The 21,055-nt window shown below is 40.6% G+C and overlaps 1 protein-coding gene across 7 annotated transcripts; it reads right to left on the bottom strand.

Moving 5' to 3' along the window:
- Nucleotides 1-322: 322 nt before the first annotated feature.
- On the bottom strand, nucleotides 323-10,963 carry arpp21 (cAMP-regulated phosphoprotein, 21). 7 transcript variants are annotated; one of them, XM_029276957.2, is made up of 22 exons: nucleotides 10,781-10,961; nucleotides 9,830-9,936; nucleotides 9,645-9,733; nucleotides 6,985-7,147; nucleotides 6,693-6,858; nucleotides 6,531-6,569; nucleotides 6,361-6,426; nucleotides 6,158-6,269; nucleotides 5,823-5,961; nucleotides 5,226-5,363; nucleotides 5,033-5,132; nucleotides 4,824-4,919; nucleotides 4,690-4,727; nucleotides 4,499-4,555; nucleotides 3,899-4,089; nucleotides 3,009-3,137; nucleotides 2,812-2,921; nucleotides 2,609-2,674; nucleotides 2,358-2,510; nucleotides 2,093-2,195; nucleotides 1,156-1,262; nucleotides 323-1,010 (listed from the first exon to the last, which is right to left on the bottom strand). In XM_029276957.2, exons 5-22 carry the CDS (start codon nucleotides 6,852-6,854, stop codon nucleotides 852-854), a joined length of 1,965 nt encoding a protein of 654 aa, XP_029132790.2. In that variant the 5' UTR covers nucleotides 6,855-6,858; nucleotides 6,985-7,147; nucleotides 9,645-9,733; nucleotides 9,830-9,936; nucleotides 10,781-10,961; the 3' UTR covers nucleotides 323-851. The 7 variants fall into 7 exon arrangements, with proteins under 7 accessions (XP_029132790.2, XP_065804593.1, XP_065804594.1 ...); XM_065948521.1 differs by lacking the exons at nucleotides 9,645-9,733; nucleotides 9,830-9,936 and having other exon boundaries at nucleotides 1,156-1,259; nucleotides 10,781-10,963; XM_065948522.1 differs by lacking the exons at nucleotides 9,645-9,733; nucleotides 9,830-9,936 and having other exon boundaries at nucleotides 6,537-6,569; nucleotides 10,781-10,962.
- Nucleotides 10,964-21,055: the final 10,092 nt, after the last annotated feature.

Consider the following 21,055-nt stretch of genomic DNA (forward strand, 5'->3'; position numbering starts at 1 on the left):
ACTGACTGAAATGAACACTCCGCGTTTCTTAATAAGCCTACATTGAAATGATCAACATTTTAATACAAAATATTTCATTTCCTTGTTAGAACAATTGTTCACTCAATAAGTAAATGACGTTTATGATGTCAGTGGTAGGTTAATAGCCATATATCTGTTTCCCCACAGTGCACTCAACATGACTGTGTCACTGATGTGAATGGAAGTATATTCTCATGAAGTAATTTTCTTTATTTTAATGTGTGTGTGTATGTATCACTCTGCGCCTGCACCCACTTGCAGCAGATTCATCATCAACATTTCAGGGAAACAAAGAGCCAGGTTAATATAGAAATGTGACATCATCAATTTAGCCACAGCAGTTTATTCTCTTCACACAGTGCATTTCCTTAAAACACAATATATAATTTAATATCAATATAAAACTCCATTTGTGTATATAAATTATGCATTCAATACAGCAGCTCTGGTATACACTATTAAGCTTTGGTACAGTAGGACATTTATTTCATGTGCGTTGGTGTATGTATGTGTGTGTGGTTGGTGTGTGTGTGTGTGGTTGTATGTGTGTGTGTGGTTGTGTGTGTGTGTGTGTGTGTGTGTGTGTGTGAACATGCTTGTTAAGAGTGTGAACGACGTACCCTGTGGGTATCATCAGGAAGAAGGCGGGTGTAGGTAAGGAGGGAGTGAAAAAAAAAGGTGCTTGTGTAAAGCGTGTGTGTGTGAGTGTGCGTGCGTGTGTGTGTGTGTATATGTGTGTGTGTGTGTGTGTGTGTGTGTGTGTGTGTGTGTGTATGTGTGTGTGCGAGATCACACAAGAACTAAAAGTATCATCGTCCGTAGAGGCGCCATCAGTACTGTGCGTTCCAGGCTGGGCCACTGAGGTTGGTGCAGCTGGAAGGATGGCAGCTGCCGTGGTGGGAGGGTGGGGGCACCATGCAACAGTACCCTGCGTCTCCACCGACCGCATTAACAACTTTACTTTGTGGGTAGGACACTGAGACGCCTCCCTGCAAAGAGAACAACGAAAAGAAGTGAAGGTGGAGGAAGATTTTGCTGTCGTATGCACTTTGTGAACTGAAACGCTTCTTTTGGGGGCGGAGTTTGCTAAAGGCTTAAGCCAAACGAGTCCTCTAGGTGCTTGTTGTTGTATACCTGAACCATGCTACGCTGACGAGAGGCCATCGGTGAGTAGGTCCCCAGCACAGCCTGGGCCTGAGTGTGTGAAGACTGCTGCACCCCCGCAACAGGAGCATAGCCTGCTGCAAACACACACAGATGAACACATATTAAAAGATTATTAACAATTTATTTCATAACTGCAATCTGTTCAGTGAAAGCTACACGAAAGTTTTAGTTATTTTTGAACAAAGAAAAGAGTTGTAATCAGAGCAATATGAAGCGTCCACACAGAAGAAACCAATGGGAAAAGGGTGCCAAAGATAATAATATTCTAAAATAGATTTTTTTTTTTTTTTTAAACTAACAAATAATATTCAACAAGAAATGCAGCTTTTACATAAAATCACTGCAGTAATCTCTATCGCCCACTGATAAGGACTTGAATAATGTTTAGTTTACAATATCTATTTTTTCTTAATTGCCCACATAAAGATGACATTAAACTAATGCAGAAGTGGTGGTAGGGATGGTTTTGTTGCAATCATTTTGATAATCATTTAGGCATTTATACAACAGCAATCAATACAACAACACAAAAAAAAAACGTCTCGGGGAATGGCAAAAACAGGTTTTGATGCATTGACTTCTATTTCTGTTCCCATTGGATTGATTCCAGTTTGTGTTTTAATTGTCACTGATTTTTTCAAACGATTGTTTAGACTAGTTTAAGATTCCTGCTCATTAAGAACAATTCTTAGTTAAAATTCCAATAAAATACAGTCTTGAAATGTTCGTGGCTCTGTTGACAAGAAGCAGCAGGAAAAGAGACCGGTTCACTGTGAGACCCTCAGACTACATCTCTGACAGTGTAACGGCCCCCTCCTCTACTGCCACTGTAAGTGTCAGTCTCCACCTCTCACACAGACCCCACACACCAACAAACATATACAAATACACAAGTGGTGAGTACCTGTCGGTTGTGCTGCTTGACTGTGGATGTGCTGGCTGGGGGAGACAGCTTTGCATGGGTGCTGAGCTGAGGTAGGGTACTGGCCATAGTAATACACAGGCAACTTCAAAAGAAGACAAGAAAAATACCAGCTTTATTCTTACTATTACTTTTTCAAATGATTTAATACATGTTAAATAACATCTTATTTTAAGTTATAGTAACTTAATATTAAGATGAATACATAAAATGTTCAAAAATATGAAAAGCAAATGTGGATCTGTACCTGAGGTGAGGGTTGGCAGTAGCTGGTGGGGTTGGGAAGGGGAGGAGGAGGAGGGGGAGGAGCTGCATAGATGTAACTGGGAGGGTAGATAGGCGGAGCTTCACCTGTTGACTGACAGCTCACATGAGCAAACTGCGAGGAGAGATCTTCAATCTGTTGGACAAGAGACGGGATGTCAATGAAGACAAAAACACTTGTACACTGTAAAGACAAGTCTGTGAAGCAGCTGTTGGCTGTACGGTGATACATACTGTGGAGTATGGCTGTGAGGGAGAGACAGGCAACATCTGTGGAGCCGTGTAAGACACAGACGAGTACTGAATCACCCGAGAGACACATGGGACAGAGATACAGACGCAAACAGAGACAGTTATGTTTGTCTGCCCGGACGTATTGTGCATCTTCTGAGTGTGGGTGTGAGTGTGTGTCTGTGCTATGTGTGGATCTGTGTTACCTGCTGTTGTGGTGGAGAACTTTGCAGCTGTGTCTGACTCCTGATTGGCTGCTGATTGTCTGGAGGGTTGTACACAGCAGGGGACCCGTCAGGGTTCAGGAAAGGATGCCCTGAGAGGTCAGAGACTTAAGTGTGAAGAATGTTTGTGTTGATTATTGTCTTACTATCTTACAGCTGTGTGTGATTTTGTTATATACCAGTTTGTGGGTTTACTAGTATGCTTCCAGGCGGGATCCCATTCTCCATGATATAGGCAGCAGGCTCATCAATTGTTGGAGAAGCTGGATGCGGACAAGTAGAGGGTATTCTGTAGAGAGAGACGGAGCCTGAGAGAGGCAGAGGGAGGGAAGTTGAGAAGTTTTTCTTTTTATTTAATTTCAAACCATCATTAATTCTAATAAGGAAATTGGCATTTTCCATATTTCTGATGCCGTCAAGATTACAAGAACATTAAAACAGACAAAGGGAACAAACAACTGTAATAATCAGTCACAAAAACAAAAGAACAATATAAATTACAGTTACAATAGGAAACAGTGTCTAGAAATCAGAGTCCTTAACTCCACAACAAAACTGAATACATTTTACTTATAGAGTGTGTTGGAGGGCATTCTATGAGCTCGGGGGGAAATAAAGACGAAGAGAAGAGGAAGAGTATAATTTTCATGCCTAAAACTCAACTTTCTGAGAAAGTTCTCAACATTCAACACCTGTCTGTGATTACAACATACTGTTTCTAGTCCCTTAGAGCAGTCTCGGCTGTGACATGTTTTTCTCCCTGAATATGCAAAGACGACTGGAGGTGTTGTGTGAAAATTTACAGCTCTGATGTGAAGGTTCAGGGAGTGAGTTAAATTTTCACACCATAAGAACTTGCACTGCTTTCTTTGTTAATTAGATGCTGATGAATAAAGAACAGGAATCATTTATAAACAGTGATTTTTCTCGAGTGTGGTGTGGTGAGGAAATCTGTGAAGAAGTTTGCTTGTACACAGGTAGCGAGAGTCTCACCCTCAACGGCTGAATTTACACTTTGGAGGTGAGACAAAGAAGTGATGAAAAGTAAAATAAGTAAAATATTACACACCTGAACCACGTGAGTCCCAGCTGGGGTTGGCAGGCTGGCGTTGTTTCGGAGCAGGACTTGTCCATTGGTAGGAGGAATCAGAGTCCGTGCTGCTCCAAGGTCGGGGATCGTTGCTGTAGCGACAGTCAGTCTCAGTGCTGCTCTGCCTGCTGCTGCCTGTCCAACTTGAGCCTGAGCTGTCACGACTCCCTCTGAGAGGCGCATCCAGAATTGAACAAGAACAAGACAGCATTTGTTTTGCTGTAGATTATGTATAGCTGAAGATTTGTGCTACATTCACCAACAAATTTCGTGTCTTCCTAAAAATGGATCATTTTGCACTCTGGTCCTTTTGCAAATTTCTTTCCTGCCTCAAAAAAAAAGCTTTTGAAAATAAATTTATATAATTATTTATAATAATAAGTTAAAAAAAAACTCCCTTTAGTTATTTTCTTTCAGAATGCACACAATTTCCAGGAATCTTTAACTCTGTTACCAGAGAACAAAGCAAATCTAGGTCCTCTTTTTGTTCTCGCAGCAGACTCTGAACAGCTCTGGTGCAGCCAGGCTGACCGGATTAAGATGATAAATGATTTCGCATCTGTGCAGACAGAGCTCTACCTGAAGAGCTGCCGTCTCCTCTGGGTCTCAGCATATGGATTGTACTCCTCCACAGCCCTGCACACACACACACACACACACACACACACACACACACACACACACACACACACAGACATATATTAATGTTCTCATCTAAATATAATAAGCTGAAAAGGCACATGGAAAGAATATACTGGAGGCAAGGTTACCTGGTTTCTGCATGGGCACTCTCCTGGGTGCAGGGTGGCTGTGAAAGTGCAGTGGAGAAATTAGTGAGTCTCCTTTCTGTCTCTATGTCATATCTGGATGTGTGTCTCTCTTTCTCTCACCCTCCCTGTCTCACCTCTTTGTTGAAGATTCTGTCACGTACTCTTAGGTACTCCTCTTCTCTCTCCTCCATTGACTTGGTTTGCCTCTCCCGTAAAGGGTGAAGTTTGATCTGTGAGGAAAAAATACAAGAACTGGTTGAAACGCTGTAGGATGTGATGAATGTCAATTATAGAGCACACTCAACAAATACAGGCCACATTAGAGACAAGAGGATAGACGGACCTGGTCATCTGAGCTGTAGTCCCTCTTCAAAATAATTTTCCATTGATGGATATCTTCTGCCTTCTCATTATGCACCTCGTCCAAAAAACGCTGCTCCGGTCTTTCAAAGGAAAGGAGAAAAAACTGTTACCACTCAATCAAACACAAAAAGGAAGGATTTAAAGGGACATACTCACTGACATATTATGCTTACATGCGTGTGCTGCTGGTCCTGTTGATGATGACAGACTTGCCTGTCTGGTCTACATTGTGCTCCATGCCAAAGTAGGCCGCCACCCGATGGACCAGCATACGGTGGTAGGACGACATGTGAGGGAACTTTTTAAAGGGACTGGGAGAGATAGAAACAAAGAAGGATGCAGGGGAAAGCAGAAGGAAAGAAATTAGCAAATGGGGGGAAAGGAGACAAGAGGATAAGAGTAAAAAACAGGTACTCAACGAGAGTGCACCAAACAAAAGTGAGAAGGGGATAGAGACAAACAGGAGAGAGAGGACAGAAGGCGATAGAGGAGGCAGATTGAGACTGATTGTATTTTTTGGCTTTAGTCCAACATCATCCTTGGTGGCTTAAACACACTCACACTAACATAACTGGCTCAATATATTGATCAAGGCACTAAATAAGACAGAGTTATAATATATGAGCTGAAAACAGGTCATTAATTAGCATAAAAGTGTAGCCATTAACAATATTTAGCAAACTAGTTTTCTTTCAGCTTGTTGAAGCAGGTAAACATCCTGTTGAAGGTCTCAAGGTTATACACTTTCCTTCACATAAACACGCACACACCTATCGCTTGTGATAAAGTCAATCATGTCCTGCTCCAGTTTAAGCAGCGTCATGCGGTCTCTGGGGTTCCTGTTGAGAGTGTCGACGATAAACTGGTGCAGGTCTATGCCAGTGGAGTCAGTGTACTCCAGAATGGACTCTGAGAGCAACATAAGCAGGCACACAGACAGACGGGCAGGTTATAATTCCAGACAATAAAGATGAAAACACACTGCAATATTTAACACCCCAGGAGAAATACATCTAAATAGTGGCACTGAATCCTATTTTATTACATTTTATTTGCTTTCTGTTGTCTCTCTTTTATGAGATATCAATCTCACACACAAACACACCTTTGGACAGTGGATGTTTCTTTGGATCGGTGCTCTTCTCCTGTTCCTCCTCCTTACAGGAAGTCCTCTCGTTGTCATGGCAGCTTGATGAGATGCTTGCGTCCGGAGATGCCTGAGAGGGATGAAAATAAAGAGTAATATGAGAGCGGTGATGATCAAGAGTAGGATGGCGATCTTGTTGTTTGTGTTTGTATGTGTGCAACCTTGGTTTCTTCAAAAGGTGAGGACTCCTCACAGACAGCCATACTCCGCACTAACTTTCCTTTGGCCTGAAATATGCACACACGCAAACGTTGTTATAAATTCATAGAGTTTAAAGCAATCCATTTTTCAGTAAGAATGAATAATGAGAGGCTGCATTATTTTAGCTTACCTTTACCTTTTTCTTTGGGTGCACCTGGTTGCACATTTTCTGCGAGAGAGGACACAATTTGTCAAAACAGAGACCACATGAAAAGCCATTTAGGTTTCATAATTTGAACGTGGTAAATTCATGTTTTGGTATAAAGAAATGGGTTTATCTAGTTTCACTCACCTGCTGCTCCAGCTTCTTACTGTCATGTTGACACTCTTCGTCCTCCTTCTGATTGCAGAGGGACAGACATGGCGGAGGGGAGGAGTCACTGATGATGTCATATGATGTCACATCACAGGGTTTTAAGAGGACATCCGCCCTTTCTACAACGGCTTCAGTCATTCTTCTAAACAAAGACATGGACACAACACATGGACATGATGCTTTGTGAGAGTGTTTACCCAAATGAAGTCTGAATTTGTGTGTCATTTGCATCTGCCTCTGTGAGAGTGTCTGTGTGCTCTGTTTCTACCTATCTGGAGTTGTTTACTGGAGAGCCTCACAGGTGAATGATGAGGTCATATATCCCATGTTCCCACGGGGCAGCCAGAAATGCAATTATCCTCTCCACCCGTGCTCGCTTTTCTCTACTGTTCGTCTCTTTGCTGGCTCTTTACCGGTCAACAGAAAATAGCCTGAAGGGATTGAAAGCACAGGAGAGAAAACAGTGTTAGTGGTCATTGTTCGACAGAAACGCCGCTACACTGTTTCACACAAACACACATACTCATATCAATCGGTTGCCATAGCATAGAAGAATAGCTGCTGGAAACAAGTAGCCAAGCTGTTTCTTTTTGTATATGCTTCCCAAAATATTTCCTGGGCTGACAGTTAATTGCTGCTTAAAGTGTATTACCGTACTATATGTGCGCATTTGCATGTGTGACGATAACATGTAGCACTGTGCATGGATCTGGTGTTTGCATGTGTGTTTACATGTGTGCAGCTCATGTGGACGCATGTCTTATGTATGTATGTGTGTGTGTGTGTGTGTGTCCTCAAGCTTTTCTTAGAAACAGCAGCTGTGAACAGTATCATCCGATCCGCCAGCACATATATTCCGAGAATGCCAGGCTGAGTCTCTGATCCCGGTGGTGAGAACAGAGTTGAGACCAAAAACGTCCACACACACGCACACACATGCACGCACGCACGCACGCACGCACGCACGCACGCACGCACGCACGCACGCACACACGCACGCACACACACACACACACACACACACACACACACACACACACGCCACAAGAGGAAGTGGCATTCCACCATCTTTTAGAAAGGAGCCGACTGCATTCAGTGGGAACACATACTGCTGCAACAGAGCTCAAGAGGACACTTATTCCTGTAACACCTGGGACAGCATAACGAGCTCAGAGGACGCTGAGTCCCATAACATGGTTATTTAACACCCGATTGGAGATGATGGCAGTTGAGAAAAAAAAGAAAGAAAAAAAGGCCCTGTCAGTCCAAGTGCAACCAAAGTGGTGTTTACTTCCCATACCGCCTCAATGCAACACAATTAATTTCAGCAGTGTTTCCCCCCGGAATAATATCGTATAATTGTGTGGAGGAGTGGCGTCTGAAATCTCCCCTTGAGTTGATTTGGTATTTAATTGGAATATCATGTTTAAATTTAGAACCCTATGTGATACTCAATACTTTTTATGATGATGATGTGTTTTAAACAATGTGAGTTTACGGTACTGATCAGATAGCATAACCATCTACATTTAGAGCAACAAAATGAATACCTGAAATTGTTATAAGAAAATAATCTACAGTTGCTGTTGTTTTTGTTTTACAGCTTTTAAGACGCTGAAGTCAATCTGAATCACTATCTCAGCTTGTTCGGCTTCTGCACACTGCAATGGGAAGAAAAAAGGAGACATCTAAACACTCTACAGGACATAATGACTTGTGAGACTCCCCAATGCGTTGTTGGTTAGTTCTTGCTGAGGCGTCTTTTTGCAAAACAGACAGGCTGCTACATGTGGATTGTGCTGTAACCAACCCTGACCCTGGACCGCACAGAGTGGATGGGTGAGAAAAAAAAAGCCAATACATCTCCTTTAATCAAAAGAATCAAAGAAAAAATGTTAGAAAACAATAGAAAGCCTGCAGGTGGTGAACTATAGTATCAGCAGTGGATTTTGAGCAATAGCAGAGAGCAGAAACATGACATAAGCGAACGGGAGGAGAGTGATGTGGAGCAGATGCACTGTAGAGAAAACAAGATGAATGGAGCGGCAAGGGATGCAGGGGATGAAGAGAGATGAGGAAACAGTCTGCAGGGACTTTAAAGGTGAAGAGGGGTGAGGGAAAGCGATGGAGAACTGGAGAATTAGTGAAAGAGGCTCGCAGAGCAGTCTGTCTCCGGTCTTTTCAGCCCAAGGCCGTGAAGAGGGGATTTGAGCAGTGTTACTAGTTTTTGAGCTGAGCGCTGCAGAAGCGGCCGCCCGCCCGGGGAGAAGGTGTGACACGATCATTAGCGCGTGACGGATGGCAGCGGGAGGCAGGGAGCGCCAGTACCCGCTACATCTTCATCCATCTGCTGCGCTCCCCGAAGCCTTCAGCCTCAGAGCCACCTACTCACCAGGAGACGTTTCTTCTGCAGCCATAAGCCGCCTGGCTCATCTACACTGACACACAGGCAGGCCAGGGGGAAAGTATCCAAAAGCTACTTTAGATGGCCATTGTCCGCTTACCCAAGTTACATTAAGTGCTTAAGCCCTGAAGAATCCTGTTTGTAATTAAAACCATTGAAAATCTATATTTCAATACCAGAGCTGTAATCATCAGCCCTACTGCCTCTAAAGACACAGCGCTTTGTCTTCAGTATTTCAAATAAAATATAGAAAGCGTCTCTGCCAAAGCCACACAAAGCTGTTTCTGGTCTCTAAGAGCGCAGATGAATTTAAAAGGGGATTTCATGTTTTCTCCCTCAGCCCATAGCTCATCAGAAAATGATGAAGCTAGAGACAAATTGGATTAAAATAATAATTAAAAATGTGAGACAAACTTGGAGCCTGAAATGCTATTTATCCATAATCTCTGCATGATGTGCCCCAAAGCCTGTGATTGGGCTGTTTTTCCTTATTCCTCTTAAGGTTTTTGAAAGATTTTACTTACCAGTGTTTTATGTTTGTGTATCTTTCTTTTGCATTGGCAGCTCAAATATCTTCATGCTGAGCAGGTTTTATTCTATCCCCATCCTAGTACTGCATCAAATAAAAACAGGGCATAACTTATTTTACCCTCCACCTTAAGAAAAGAGCAGAAAAGAAAGTAGGCTGCACATGTGAAATTTAGGTTACATTGTCCTTTGAGTCACCGCCACCTGGGCAGCCACAGCGCTCCAATAACCAGAGAGACTTGTGGGTGCGACAGCTGCGACGCTCTGCAGCTGAGATGGGGGAAATACCTGCATACATAACAGAGACAGTATAGGGTACAAAGTGCTTTTATTAAAGGGCTAGTTCACACACACACAAAAAAAAAAAATGCTCACAACAGTTAATGGCTCAGTCTCTATCCAGATCCACACACTGTGTTATAAGTTCAAACTGAGGATGCGATAAGTAGACTAAAAGGTGTCATCTTCATGCACAACTTTGCAGCGTCCTGTTGACCCACATACCGGGACAGATGCAGAGCAACACCGGGACTCTCTTTTTCTTGAGTTCAGAAAACCGGTGTCTGAGCGCATGTGTCGCATTACCGTGACCAAGGCTAAGCTGACACACGGGGCTATTTTTACACACCAGGGCAAGGGAGCGGACCTCCTGCTCCGGGACTTCACCGTGCTGTCAACCGCATGTGGACCGCGGGAGACGGAAAACGTCACCGCGCTGTGCCGGAGCTACAAACAGGGAACGCGTTTTCTTAACGCAACCAGCGAACTTAAACCAGCTTTTAAACTCACATTTATACACGAACAGGAACACGAACATCGAAGCGAAACAAAAATGACTACTTGAGAGTATTGTTGTCTAACACAGGAGAATTAAAGAGACTAAATGAAGACCCCGCAGAGAGGCGACACTTACCCAGATCTCATCTAGTCGTGTTCTGTGTTGACTTTAAGACTAAGTGTTTTCTCAGCCGTGTGTTTCCCTCAGTGATAAACATCGTTAAGCAGAAAGAGGACACTTGAAGATTTGAAGATTTGATATAAAGTGTCGACGTCGTTTCGAAGTTAACCGTTGATCAAGCTAATCGACGGGACGTTGCGTCAACTGTCAGCGTGAGAATGACCGTTATCTTACCGTTAGCTGAAGTCTTCCTCCGCGAGCTTCTTCTGCCGGTTACCGACCGACCGACCGACCGACCGACCGCTGTATACCCCGCGTCTGTTCACTCGTTGATTGTGAGGTCCGTTGCTCCTCCTCCGCCTTTTGCCTCTCTCTGTCTCTCTGTCTCTCTCTGTCGGTGCACCGGGGGGGAAGGACCGAGCCACGCGCCCACACACACGCGAGGAATGCACGAGAGCCAGCCCTCCAACTACAAGCCCACTCCTCTCTATCTCTCTATACCTTTCTCTCTCTATCTCTATCCCTCTATACCTGTCTCTGTCTATCTCTATACCTGTCTCTCTCTCTCTATACCTGTCTCTCTCTCTGTCCCTGTCAATTCAATTCAATTCAATTCAAATGAGCTTTATTGGCGTGACAGATCAACAATCTATGTTGCCAAAGCAGTACAGAAAACATTTTGAACAACAAATGATAACAAAATATACAGTATACAAATATGAATAAAAGACATTAACAATAACATGAATTATTTTTACAGTGTATTTCTATGAAACATTAAGTGCATTTTGTCTCAATTTTGTTGCTTACGTTTCATCTCTATCTCTGTCTCTCTTTGTCTTACATTTCGATACAACTCAATTATATCTCCTTTACTACTGAAATGAAACACTGAAGTTCTCTCTATTCTTTATCAAAGCTAAAAATAATACCCTTAGCAGCTATGAAGTGCACATTTTACTTAAGTGTGCTAAGTGAAGTATAAGTGTGTGTAGGCTATATATAGAAATTATAAGTGTGTGTAGGCTATATATAGAAATTATAAGTGTGTGTAGGCTATATATAGAAATTATAAGTGTGTGTCGGCTATTTATTAGATTTTTCGTATTTTCCATTGTAATTCAAGGGGTGTTATACGTTGTTACTCATAGCCTTTGACAGCTTAAGTTTTTACACATTAACATCGTGAAGTAAAAAAATAAATAGCCTAATAATAAAAAAACTTTAATGCACTGTGAAAAGCAAAGGTAACCAGCTCCAACTGCCAAATGCTGTCTACTACACACTTAAAAATACAACAAAATAATTAGGCCTAGCCTTCAGGCCATTTTGTGTATCGTGATCAGTGATTACTTTAATTATCTTACAGGCTACCTTAAGCAGCTTCACAAATGCAAAAGCCCCAAGTTTGATTAAAATATAATGTTTTTTTCTGATAAAAAACAATGAAGTCAGCTCTCAATGGTTCTTCTTATGCTGCCAGCACAGCACTGTTAGTTTGTATCTTGAACTAAAATATGTCCTATGGATTGTGCAGTCATGTAAATAAAAAAAAACTGCAGTAGTCCTGTACGTTATGCCTTTCAAAAATGCAATGAAAATAAAGGATGTGGAAGATGGTGTGATCAATTCAGTGTCAGGAGACAGGGGTCTCCTTCAGCCCCACCTCCGCTTGCACTGGCCATCAGTGGAGGAAGTTGGTGGAGCTAATATTAACTGCTTTATACACCATGGGATGGCTTGTTCTATTAAAAAAACCTTATTTTATTAACTGATGTTTGACTGTATTGAATTAAAAAGTAAAATATTTCCCTCACTTGTGATGCACAAGTCAAAAGATGTCAAAAGGAAATAAACAAGTATGCTACTTCTAAATTGTACTTTTGCACAGTGCTTGAGGAAATGTATACTTCACACTGCTGTTGGTACATATATTTTAGAAATACTGCATCCAAATTTGTCTACCAGCCGTCAGAACATTTGAACAGAAGCTAAACTCTTTTTAGTTTTAACATTCCCAATGAATTTAAAGCTCCTGTTGGGAGTACAAGGCTGGTTATGAAATAGACCAACATTAATACTGATGCCTCTTAATGAACTACAAAAGCAAACAACACTATTAGGATACAGATTTTCTATGTTTTGAAAGTTATTATTAATGCCTGAAACTGCTGCTGCGGGGTAGACACCAGAAAGTGATTAACAGCATGCTGCCATAAGAGCCCTTATTTACATATTTCACAGCAAAGAGTCTCGTGAAGCGATACCTTGTTCCTGATATAAGAAAGCAGATTCATGTATTTATGTAAAGAACAAATACTTAAACATGGAAGTGTATTGCATTCACAAGAAAATAATAATGTGTTCTGTTTTCCAGAAATAACAATATAATTATCTCCGAATAACAAGTTAAGTTTTTATGAAGAAAAAACAGCTCAGTTTTTCAGAATTAACAAGATAAGAAACTTGGAATTACGTGTTGTGTTTTAATGAAAAAGATCTGTTCTGTTTTTCTGAATGAACAAGATCATTATCTTGGAATTAGCCTACAAGTTAAAAGGTGCTTGCGTATCTCAGCACATGCCTCAGTTGCAGATTGACTCTTGAGTCACCGCATACCACCTGAATAAATGTCAAAGTTAGTTGAGTGGGGTTTACGTCTGAACTGTAACATTTAAAGTTGCCTGCACAACGTTGACAAACTAATAACAATATGCATCAATGGTATTGAAAGACACGAGTATCTCCCAATGTCTCAAACCCAAACCAAATTAAAACTGGGGTACACTAAACAGTCTGGGAATGTTGGATATTTTAAATGGCCTAAATGAAAGCTTCTGTTGTGATTTTGAGGTACCTCTATCTAGTCAATTCAGAAAAACAGGTTACTTTTTTAAAGAAGTGTAACTTGTATTTCTGAGATAATTATCTTGTTAATTCAGAAAAACAGAGCAGATTTGTATTTTCTCATGTGAATGCAATATTCTTTAGTACCTACATACATCAACACACTCAGTAGAGACATGTGGTCCTTGGGGTCAAACTTTAAAATCTGTAGTCTAAACTATATCTATTAAACCCAACATGAATTATGAAAGACATGACATCAGAGCCCTCAGTGTGTTAGAGAGCTGAGAGACACAAGTATTCTTTACCCTGTGGATCTGAGTCATCCAGTATCACCTATCTTTGGTTTCACCAAAACACACACAAGTAATAAGATCTTCAACATGAAGGATTTGTTGGTGAAGGATACCAAGCTCCCTGGTTCATTTAAAAAAATAATGTGGACAGACTCTGTGTGCTGTGATAACTTTATGGCAGGGAACCCCTGCAGACCTGGGGCAACAATGAGCTATTGGGACTATAGCTTAACGTCCCTCTGCTTCCTTTGCCATTTTGATTTCCTTTGCAGAAATCAATGGGCTTTTTTTGTACAAACATAAGCAGAGCAATTCATTTAAATACAGATATTTTATTGTCAGCTGCTAATTATTTTGTTATCTTGAGAACAACCAATCTTGTCTTCCTGCAGTAAAGGGCCTCCATAAGAATACCATCTTAGTTTTCTCAAGATCGGTGGAAGATCAAATAAGCAGGGTCTAGTTTATTTGACCAGATTTGATGTAATGTAAGATCCTGATGCAAAAAAAAAAGGAATTCACTGTGCAAACACAAAAATTATGTGAAGTCAAAAAAACACAAACCAAAATATCAAAATGCAGCCGAAAATGCTGAAAACCAGTCACAACACAAGAAGTGCTCCAGGCTTTTAGGAGGTGCTGACTGAAAGTGGATTTTGGTCAAAACCTATTTCATGGAGAAAAAATAATATACTCATTACGCTGACCTCCTTTAGAGTCTGTAGTACTTCTATTAAGATTGTTCCACAGTGAATGATCGATTGTTGTTTTCCTGTATCTGGATGCTGTTACAACTCAAACTAAGCTCGTTTTATCATAGCACACTACCACATTTCTGTAGGAACCTGAGAGCAAATGAAGGTTTGGTGCGGGTTAGCAGTATGATCATTCTTGCACCAACAACTTGAAATTGGTCTTCTTCGTCGCCTTCACGCAGTAATGTGTGCCCACAGCAGGTTTTTTTTTTTTGCATCTGCTACAAAAAAAAAAAATATTTTATTCTGTACAACTCACTTCATTATAGACACACCCTGCACAGGGGTTTTCCGTCACCTTCACTTGGTAATGAGATCTCACAGCTGAAGGACATTGGTAAATGTACTGTCAGTAACCTTCATCTGATTATGGTTTCCTAAAAATGTCAGGTTTTTGTAAATCAGGGGCTACGCTCACTCCCACACAGCTTGTTTTGAAAAGACTTCACCATCTGTTTGTGACATGTCTTGTCTTAAAAACGGAACTTGTTGAGGCCCTGCTGTATTTGTTATATATTTAAAAAATATTCATACAAAAGAAAACAAGACCTTATAGGAGAATAAAGTGGAAATGCTGATGTGTGCGGAGATAGGCGTATCAAGTCTAGAGCAGAGCCATTCTCATTCCATTAATTCTTTTCTCATTCAGTTCAAAGTCATTCACAGACACCATTATTCAAAGACAAAATTACACAAGATGTAACCAGAGATGTGTGATAAATGTAGCCTGGAGGAGGCCAGACTTCTTCACTGCTTCATCCTTTCTCCCAAGATAAATTACTGGTCTGAACTTTTTTAACACACCTCCTGAAGTACTTTATGTTTGTATTGAACCTGACACCATCATGGGCATCTCAGAACTGATTTCAGCACTAAAGAAAAGAAAACAACCAATTATGTCACATAATTACCTCTAAGATTATTCCTCTGCAAGAAGAAAAGAGCTCCCATGGTTAAAGAATGAGTAAATCAATTAACGAACCCAGAAGAAAGCAAACTGTTCTCGTTACGGACAGATTCTTAGAGTTTGATAAGATCTGACAGCCTCTCATTTGTTTCCCAAAGACATGACTTTACTCCTGAGGATCCAGAGCTGAGTTGTTTGTTATTCTTTATTAAAAAAAGAGGTGAACATTCTCTTCTCAAGCAACTCCTTGTTCTCTATCTTAATAAAACTTGACATAACAATACATTACATCTTTATAATTGAATTATATAAATATTGAGTAAAAATGATTGAAATTTGCAATATAGTTTAGCCTTTGAAACAGCTGCTTAAACTGTACCAAAACCCCCCCCCAAAAAAAACAGAAGCATACATATCGAACACATGTGACCTATTGGGGAGTTAAACACACTCAGAGTTATAACCACAAACAACAGAGATGACTGAGCAGGTCTCAGGATGTGCGTCATCTGAAAGCAAGCAGACATTGCTATGTGAATGTATCACTACTGACTTTCACACTCAGCACAGCACACTTACACAGACACACACACTAACACACACAAACAAACACACGCTATCACACACACACACACACACACACACACAGACACACACACACACACACACACACACACACACACACAGACACACACACACACACACACACACACACACACACACACACACACACTAACACACACAAACAAACACACGCTCACACACAAAAAGTTGGTCGTGCTTCATTGACTTACAAGGAAAGATTTCACATCAAATATAGCCAAATAAAATTAGGAACAACCTTTCATCACTCATCCAAAGACAACTGGTGTGCAGATAATCTCAAATGTGTTCTGAAAAGAGGACTATAAAGGACACACACAGACACAGACACACACACACACACACACACACACACACACACACACACACACACACACACACACACACACACACACACACAGTTGCACCTGCTGTCTGCTGGTTTTGGCAGCAAGGTTGGTGTGAGTGCTTGATGCACACAGACTAAATGGCGCTCGTTTCCCGTCGCGTGTGCAAAGAAATACCGGCACAGTTGTGGCTCGTTATATAAACCCACCTTATTAGAATGCGCACAGCTGACTGTGTGTTTGTGTGTCATACTGTTACATCAGTTCCAGAGCTTTGGTGAGGTGAAGATATGTCTGTTTAAAGATCTTACTGGAAGTGGGATTAGAGAGGCCCTCCAAACATGGAGGCAGTGGAGGGTAAACTCAATCTCTTCTGGTAGACATTTAACATAAGACCATACAAGCTTACTGTAAATCAAATCCATAAACAGCAGATGTTCATCTGCATAGACATACAACTAAGGTGTCAGTTTGACTTTGCTGTAAAGACAAAGGATGTGTCTGTTCTTCCACTGTGACTTTCTTAATGACTAAAACAAAACTTTTAATTTCCCATGGTTTGCCATTTAAAAGCCCAGAAAGAAATTTGGGATTAAGTTTCTACCAGTGATACATATCATCATTTTAATGGTTCAACATTTTGTGAAAATGCAATATGCTCATTTGTCTTGCTAAAAGTTATATAAGAAGACAGATGTCACTCACTATGGATGGTAAAAAGGAAGCTATTCAGCAGTTGCTTAGCTTAGCTTAGATAAACTAACACTGTAGCATGCTACATGTTAGATTTTGTTGTAAATAAATGTTAAATCAATTCACCTTTTATAAGGTGTTACGATACCTTTACATGGAACAAGTTGACTTGTAGTTAGGACAGAAAGTCAATTACGTTAAGCACCTAATTAAACACTAAAACACTCAATATATGGAGTATGGAGACTTTCTAAGTCATAACGAGGGATTAGCTTCTTCCATTTGAAGGCATGATAACAAACTTACATGGCCTCTGTCATTATTGAAACATCACAACACATGACCTTGGAGCTTGGCTTGCCTCTACTCCACTGACACTCGGGAAGCAAACATGGCAAATGTCCCCTTCATTTTTGTTCAGTACTCTGTAAGAGGGGTTATGGTTGTAGTTTGAATACTATCTGAAGGTCATAGTTTTTATTTACCATGACATCACAGCGCCAGAGTATCTTACACCATTGCTTCTGAATCTGCGCTGTGTCAACATAGCTTTCTCCTTTGATCATCAGACTGTGTAAAAGTCTGAGTGTGCATGTGTGTACAAGAGATCGAGTGACACCTCAACAAGTGAAGCTCATAAATATTAATGGAGGCCTCATGAATATTCAGAGGGCAGGCTATGAATATTTAAACTATGATGGAGCATGTGGCCGGGTGACTAGACAGCCATAGACAAGAAACAGACAAATAGACCTCCTCCTTTGCTTCTCCACGAGAGCGAGACACCGCAGCGCAGCCTCTTTTTTTAGGCTTCATTAATTCTAATTAAGAATACATAATTTTTATGATTTTGTTTTCATGTGAACTATGGCTCGGCAAAAGAAAAATGGCCTTCATGATGTTTTGCAACAGACTTCCAGCTTCTCTATTCAAATGAGGTAATCCTGCTGAGTGTAAGGCTTTTTAATTCAAATGACACATGCAGTCCGAGTTATAGCATAAATGGCGAGCCACATTTTTATTTAAAAAGAGCTCATAGGAAAGATATTGTCTATTTTGACAAAGTTACATTTATAACACAAATGTAAACAATTTTTTCTGCAAATTATACTCATTCAATTATTTTTTTCTTGTGTTGTTTTTCTTTTCCACTGGAAAGGCTTATTGTTTCTTCTGTTTGTCACATTAATAGACTCATTCATATATGATTACATGTACATATAATTAATCATATTTAAATAAATGTCATATACAAGATGCTTTAAAACCTACTCTTCATTTTATAGATTGTTTTATTTTGTACACAACACAGTAACATCCTTTACGTCTGACTGGATACTAAACTTTTCTGTATTTATGTATGAAAGAAAGTTTGATTTTCTATAGTGCAGCATCATTGAAGCAGATGTCAGAATACTATATTAAGAATTGTGTAATTGACATTAAACTGAGTTTTTGGCTGGTTATAAAACAGACTGAGATTTTTACTGACGCCTCTACATGAGTTACAAAAGCAAACAAGGCCATCAGAGAGAAGAGTGATTATTTATATGTTAGTATAATTAATGTCTGAAGCCGTTTTTTTGTGTGTGCTTTTTTTACATTTTCATGGCAGGATGCTGCGAGAGTGATATGCATCACTATTAAAAGAAACACGATAAGATCTTTGTACAGGACTAAAAAAGCAAAGATATTGATGGACTTCTTTGTTACAGGGGATGCCAGAAAACTGAAAGCTCCTCACGGTAGCTTTAAAATGCTTGTCTAAGATATATTAGACAAAAACAGCCCTTTAGAGACAATGCAGCATATTTTTGTATTATTAGTTTTTTTTACGGCTACCATGGGAGTGGCTTAAATAAGTATGAGCTAATGAACTCTTCCACATGTTTCTCATGTTACACAAATGAAAATGGATTCTATATGGCTTGAATATAACATGTAAAAAAACACGCAGAAGATCATTTTGAATCTTAAAATAGTATAAGATCTTCCCAGAGTCACTATTCTGCATCACAACAGGGTTTACATTAGTAACACAGAGATCACAGCTCTCATTGGTAGGATGCAGGCAGATGTCACTGCTGTTTTGCATCATAAACGATGAATTCGCTTGCAAGTGTATGTGGAGCTGTTAATGAAGTCGGAGTGAGGACTGGAGAGGGAGTTAAATACAGGGTAAAGTCCAGGATATAGGAGAGAGGGTTTCAGTGGAACAATTCACTCATTTCATGAGGACTAACTTCGCTAATGAGAAGTATCTCTTGCTGCTTCATCTCCCACCCACAATAGAAATAAAGATCATTAACCTCATTTGACATCCTATGAGCCAAACTACGCCTCTACCTAGGGGGCACCTGAGGCAAAACTCAAAAAACCCCCTGATGCAACCCCCAAAGGACAGGAGAGAGAGGATGATGGATCGAGAGGCAGTGCGTCAGCAGTCAGAAGAACAAAACTATGGGGAATAATGCGGGTTCAAACGTGGGCTGGGCTGAGAGTGCGCACTCAGATTGTGCTAAAACGGTAAGGAGAGAGGTGAAGGAAGGATCCACCGGACTGGTTTTTATTTTCTGATCAATGAGAGTGAGTCACAGCAGGTCACCCAAGATGCTCTGTGGACAAACTTTATGTGCGTAAACGTGGCTACCTACACGCACAGACATGTTTATATACTGTATGGGAGTGTATAAGAGTGAGTGTGAAGGTGAAGGAGGTGCACCTGTGCAGTGATAGACCTCGGCAGAATGACGGCTGTGTGGGTTTGTGGTCTATAACGGATGTTTGACAGGCTGATGAGCTCTGGCACTCAACACACTGCTTCCTCCACACATACTTCCCCTCCTCCTCTTCTTGTCTTCTCATCTCTTTAGGCGGTGGGCGTAAACTCCCTCCCTTTTTCTTCCTAAATGCCGTCTTTTTCCATCTCGATTCTTTTTTTCCCTTCACTGCTCCTTCAATCCTTTTTCTAAACACGTTGTTTTCAGCTGATTGCCGAGTTTGACAGGTCTTCAGAGAGAGGGAGAGAGAAACGCAGAGGGAGAGGAATCAAACAATCTCCTCAATTAGACAGCCCACACAAACGTGCGTCTGAACTCTATACCATCTTCATCAGTTGTCGTAGTTTTCATCTTTTCAGCTGCAGACACCTTTGTTCCCCGGTTGAAAACACACTGTTCACAACAAAGGCGAGAGGAAACCATTTAGCTTTGAAGAACAGAAAGCACCCACAAGCTTTTAAGGTTTATTTGCATCAAGAGGTGGGAGTCTCTCGGTTTTTTTCTCTCTTAATTGACCCGCCAGTTTGCCTGGAATATGCAAAGACTACACTGCATGACATTCACTATGCACATTTTCTTATAAGACTTTATATAATGTTGTATCAAATGGCTTTTATATTTCATCAGTTTGAATGTAATTAGTGAGGGGAGGGGAGATAAGGACGTTATTGTCATGTTTCAGTATTGTGTTATAATTATCCTACTTTCTGTACACAAAAAGTTTCTGAGGTTTGGAATAATAAGACTCCGTGTTTGAACAGGAACCGAGAGTCCACACAGACTCTTTAGCTGTTGTGCCACTTACCAGACTTTCAGCTGTCACCAAGAGTTGTATTTTTTTTTGCTTTAACAACCAACTTTTAATTAGATTTTCAATGTCACACTCGAAAGGTGGTCTTCAAATTATAAAAACATGGGTACAACACAAAACAAGCCTCAGCTGACAGCATCTTGTAGTTGACAGATTATATCTGCAGAACCGGTTTCGTCCTGTATTAGTATTAAATCATAATTACCTGATGTTGAGTATGTGTGCTCCAAAATCCACTCCCAGTCAAATGTCTAGTCCATCATTTCTCAAATCTTATTTTATTCACTTAATAAAGCTCCTGTAAGTAACCACTGGGTATGTTGACATATTCGGATTCAAGGGTGAACTGTTTTTACTCTGACTGAACTTTTACTTTTATATTTTATAACTTACTATGTTTTAACTTCTGTTTCTGCTATTTTCATTTGATCTTCTCTCAGCTTTGAATGACTCGCTTTCATTATTTTTGTAAATGCTTTGTAGTATTGTGT

This window comes from Labrus bergylta, chromosome 19 (assembly GCF_963930695.1).
Source record: "Labrus bergylta chromosome 19, fLabBer1.1, whole genome shotgun sequence".
Lineage (NCBI taxonomy): Eukaryota > Metazoa > Chordata > Actinopteri > Labriformes > Labridae > Labrus > Labrus bergylta.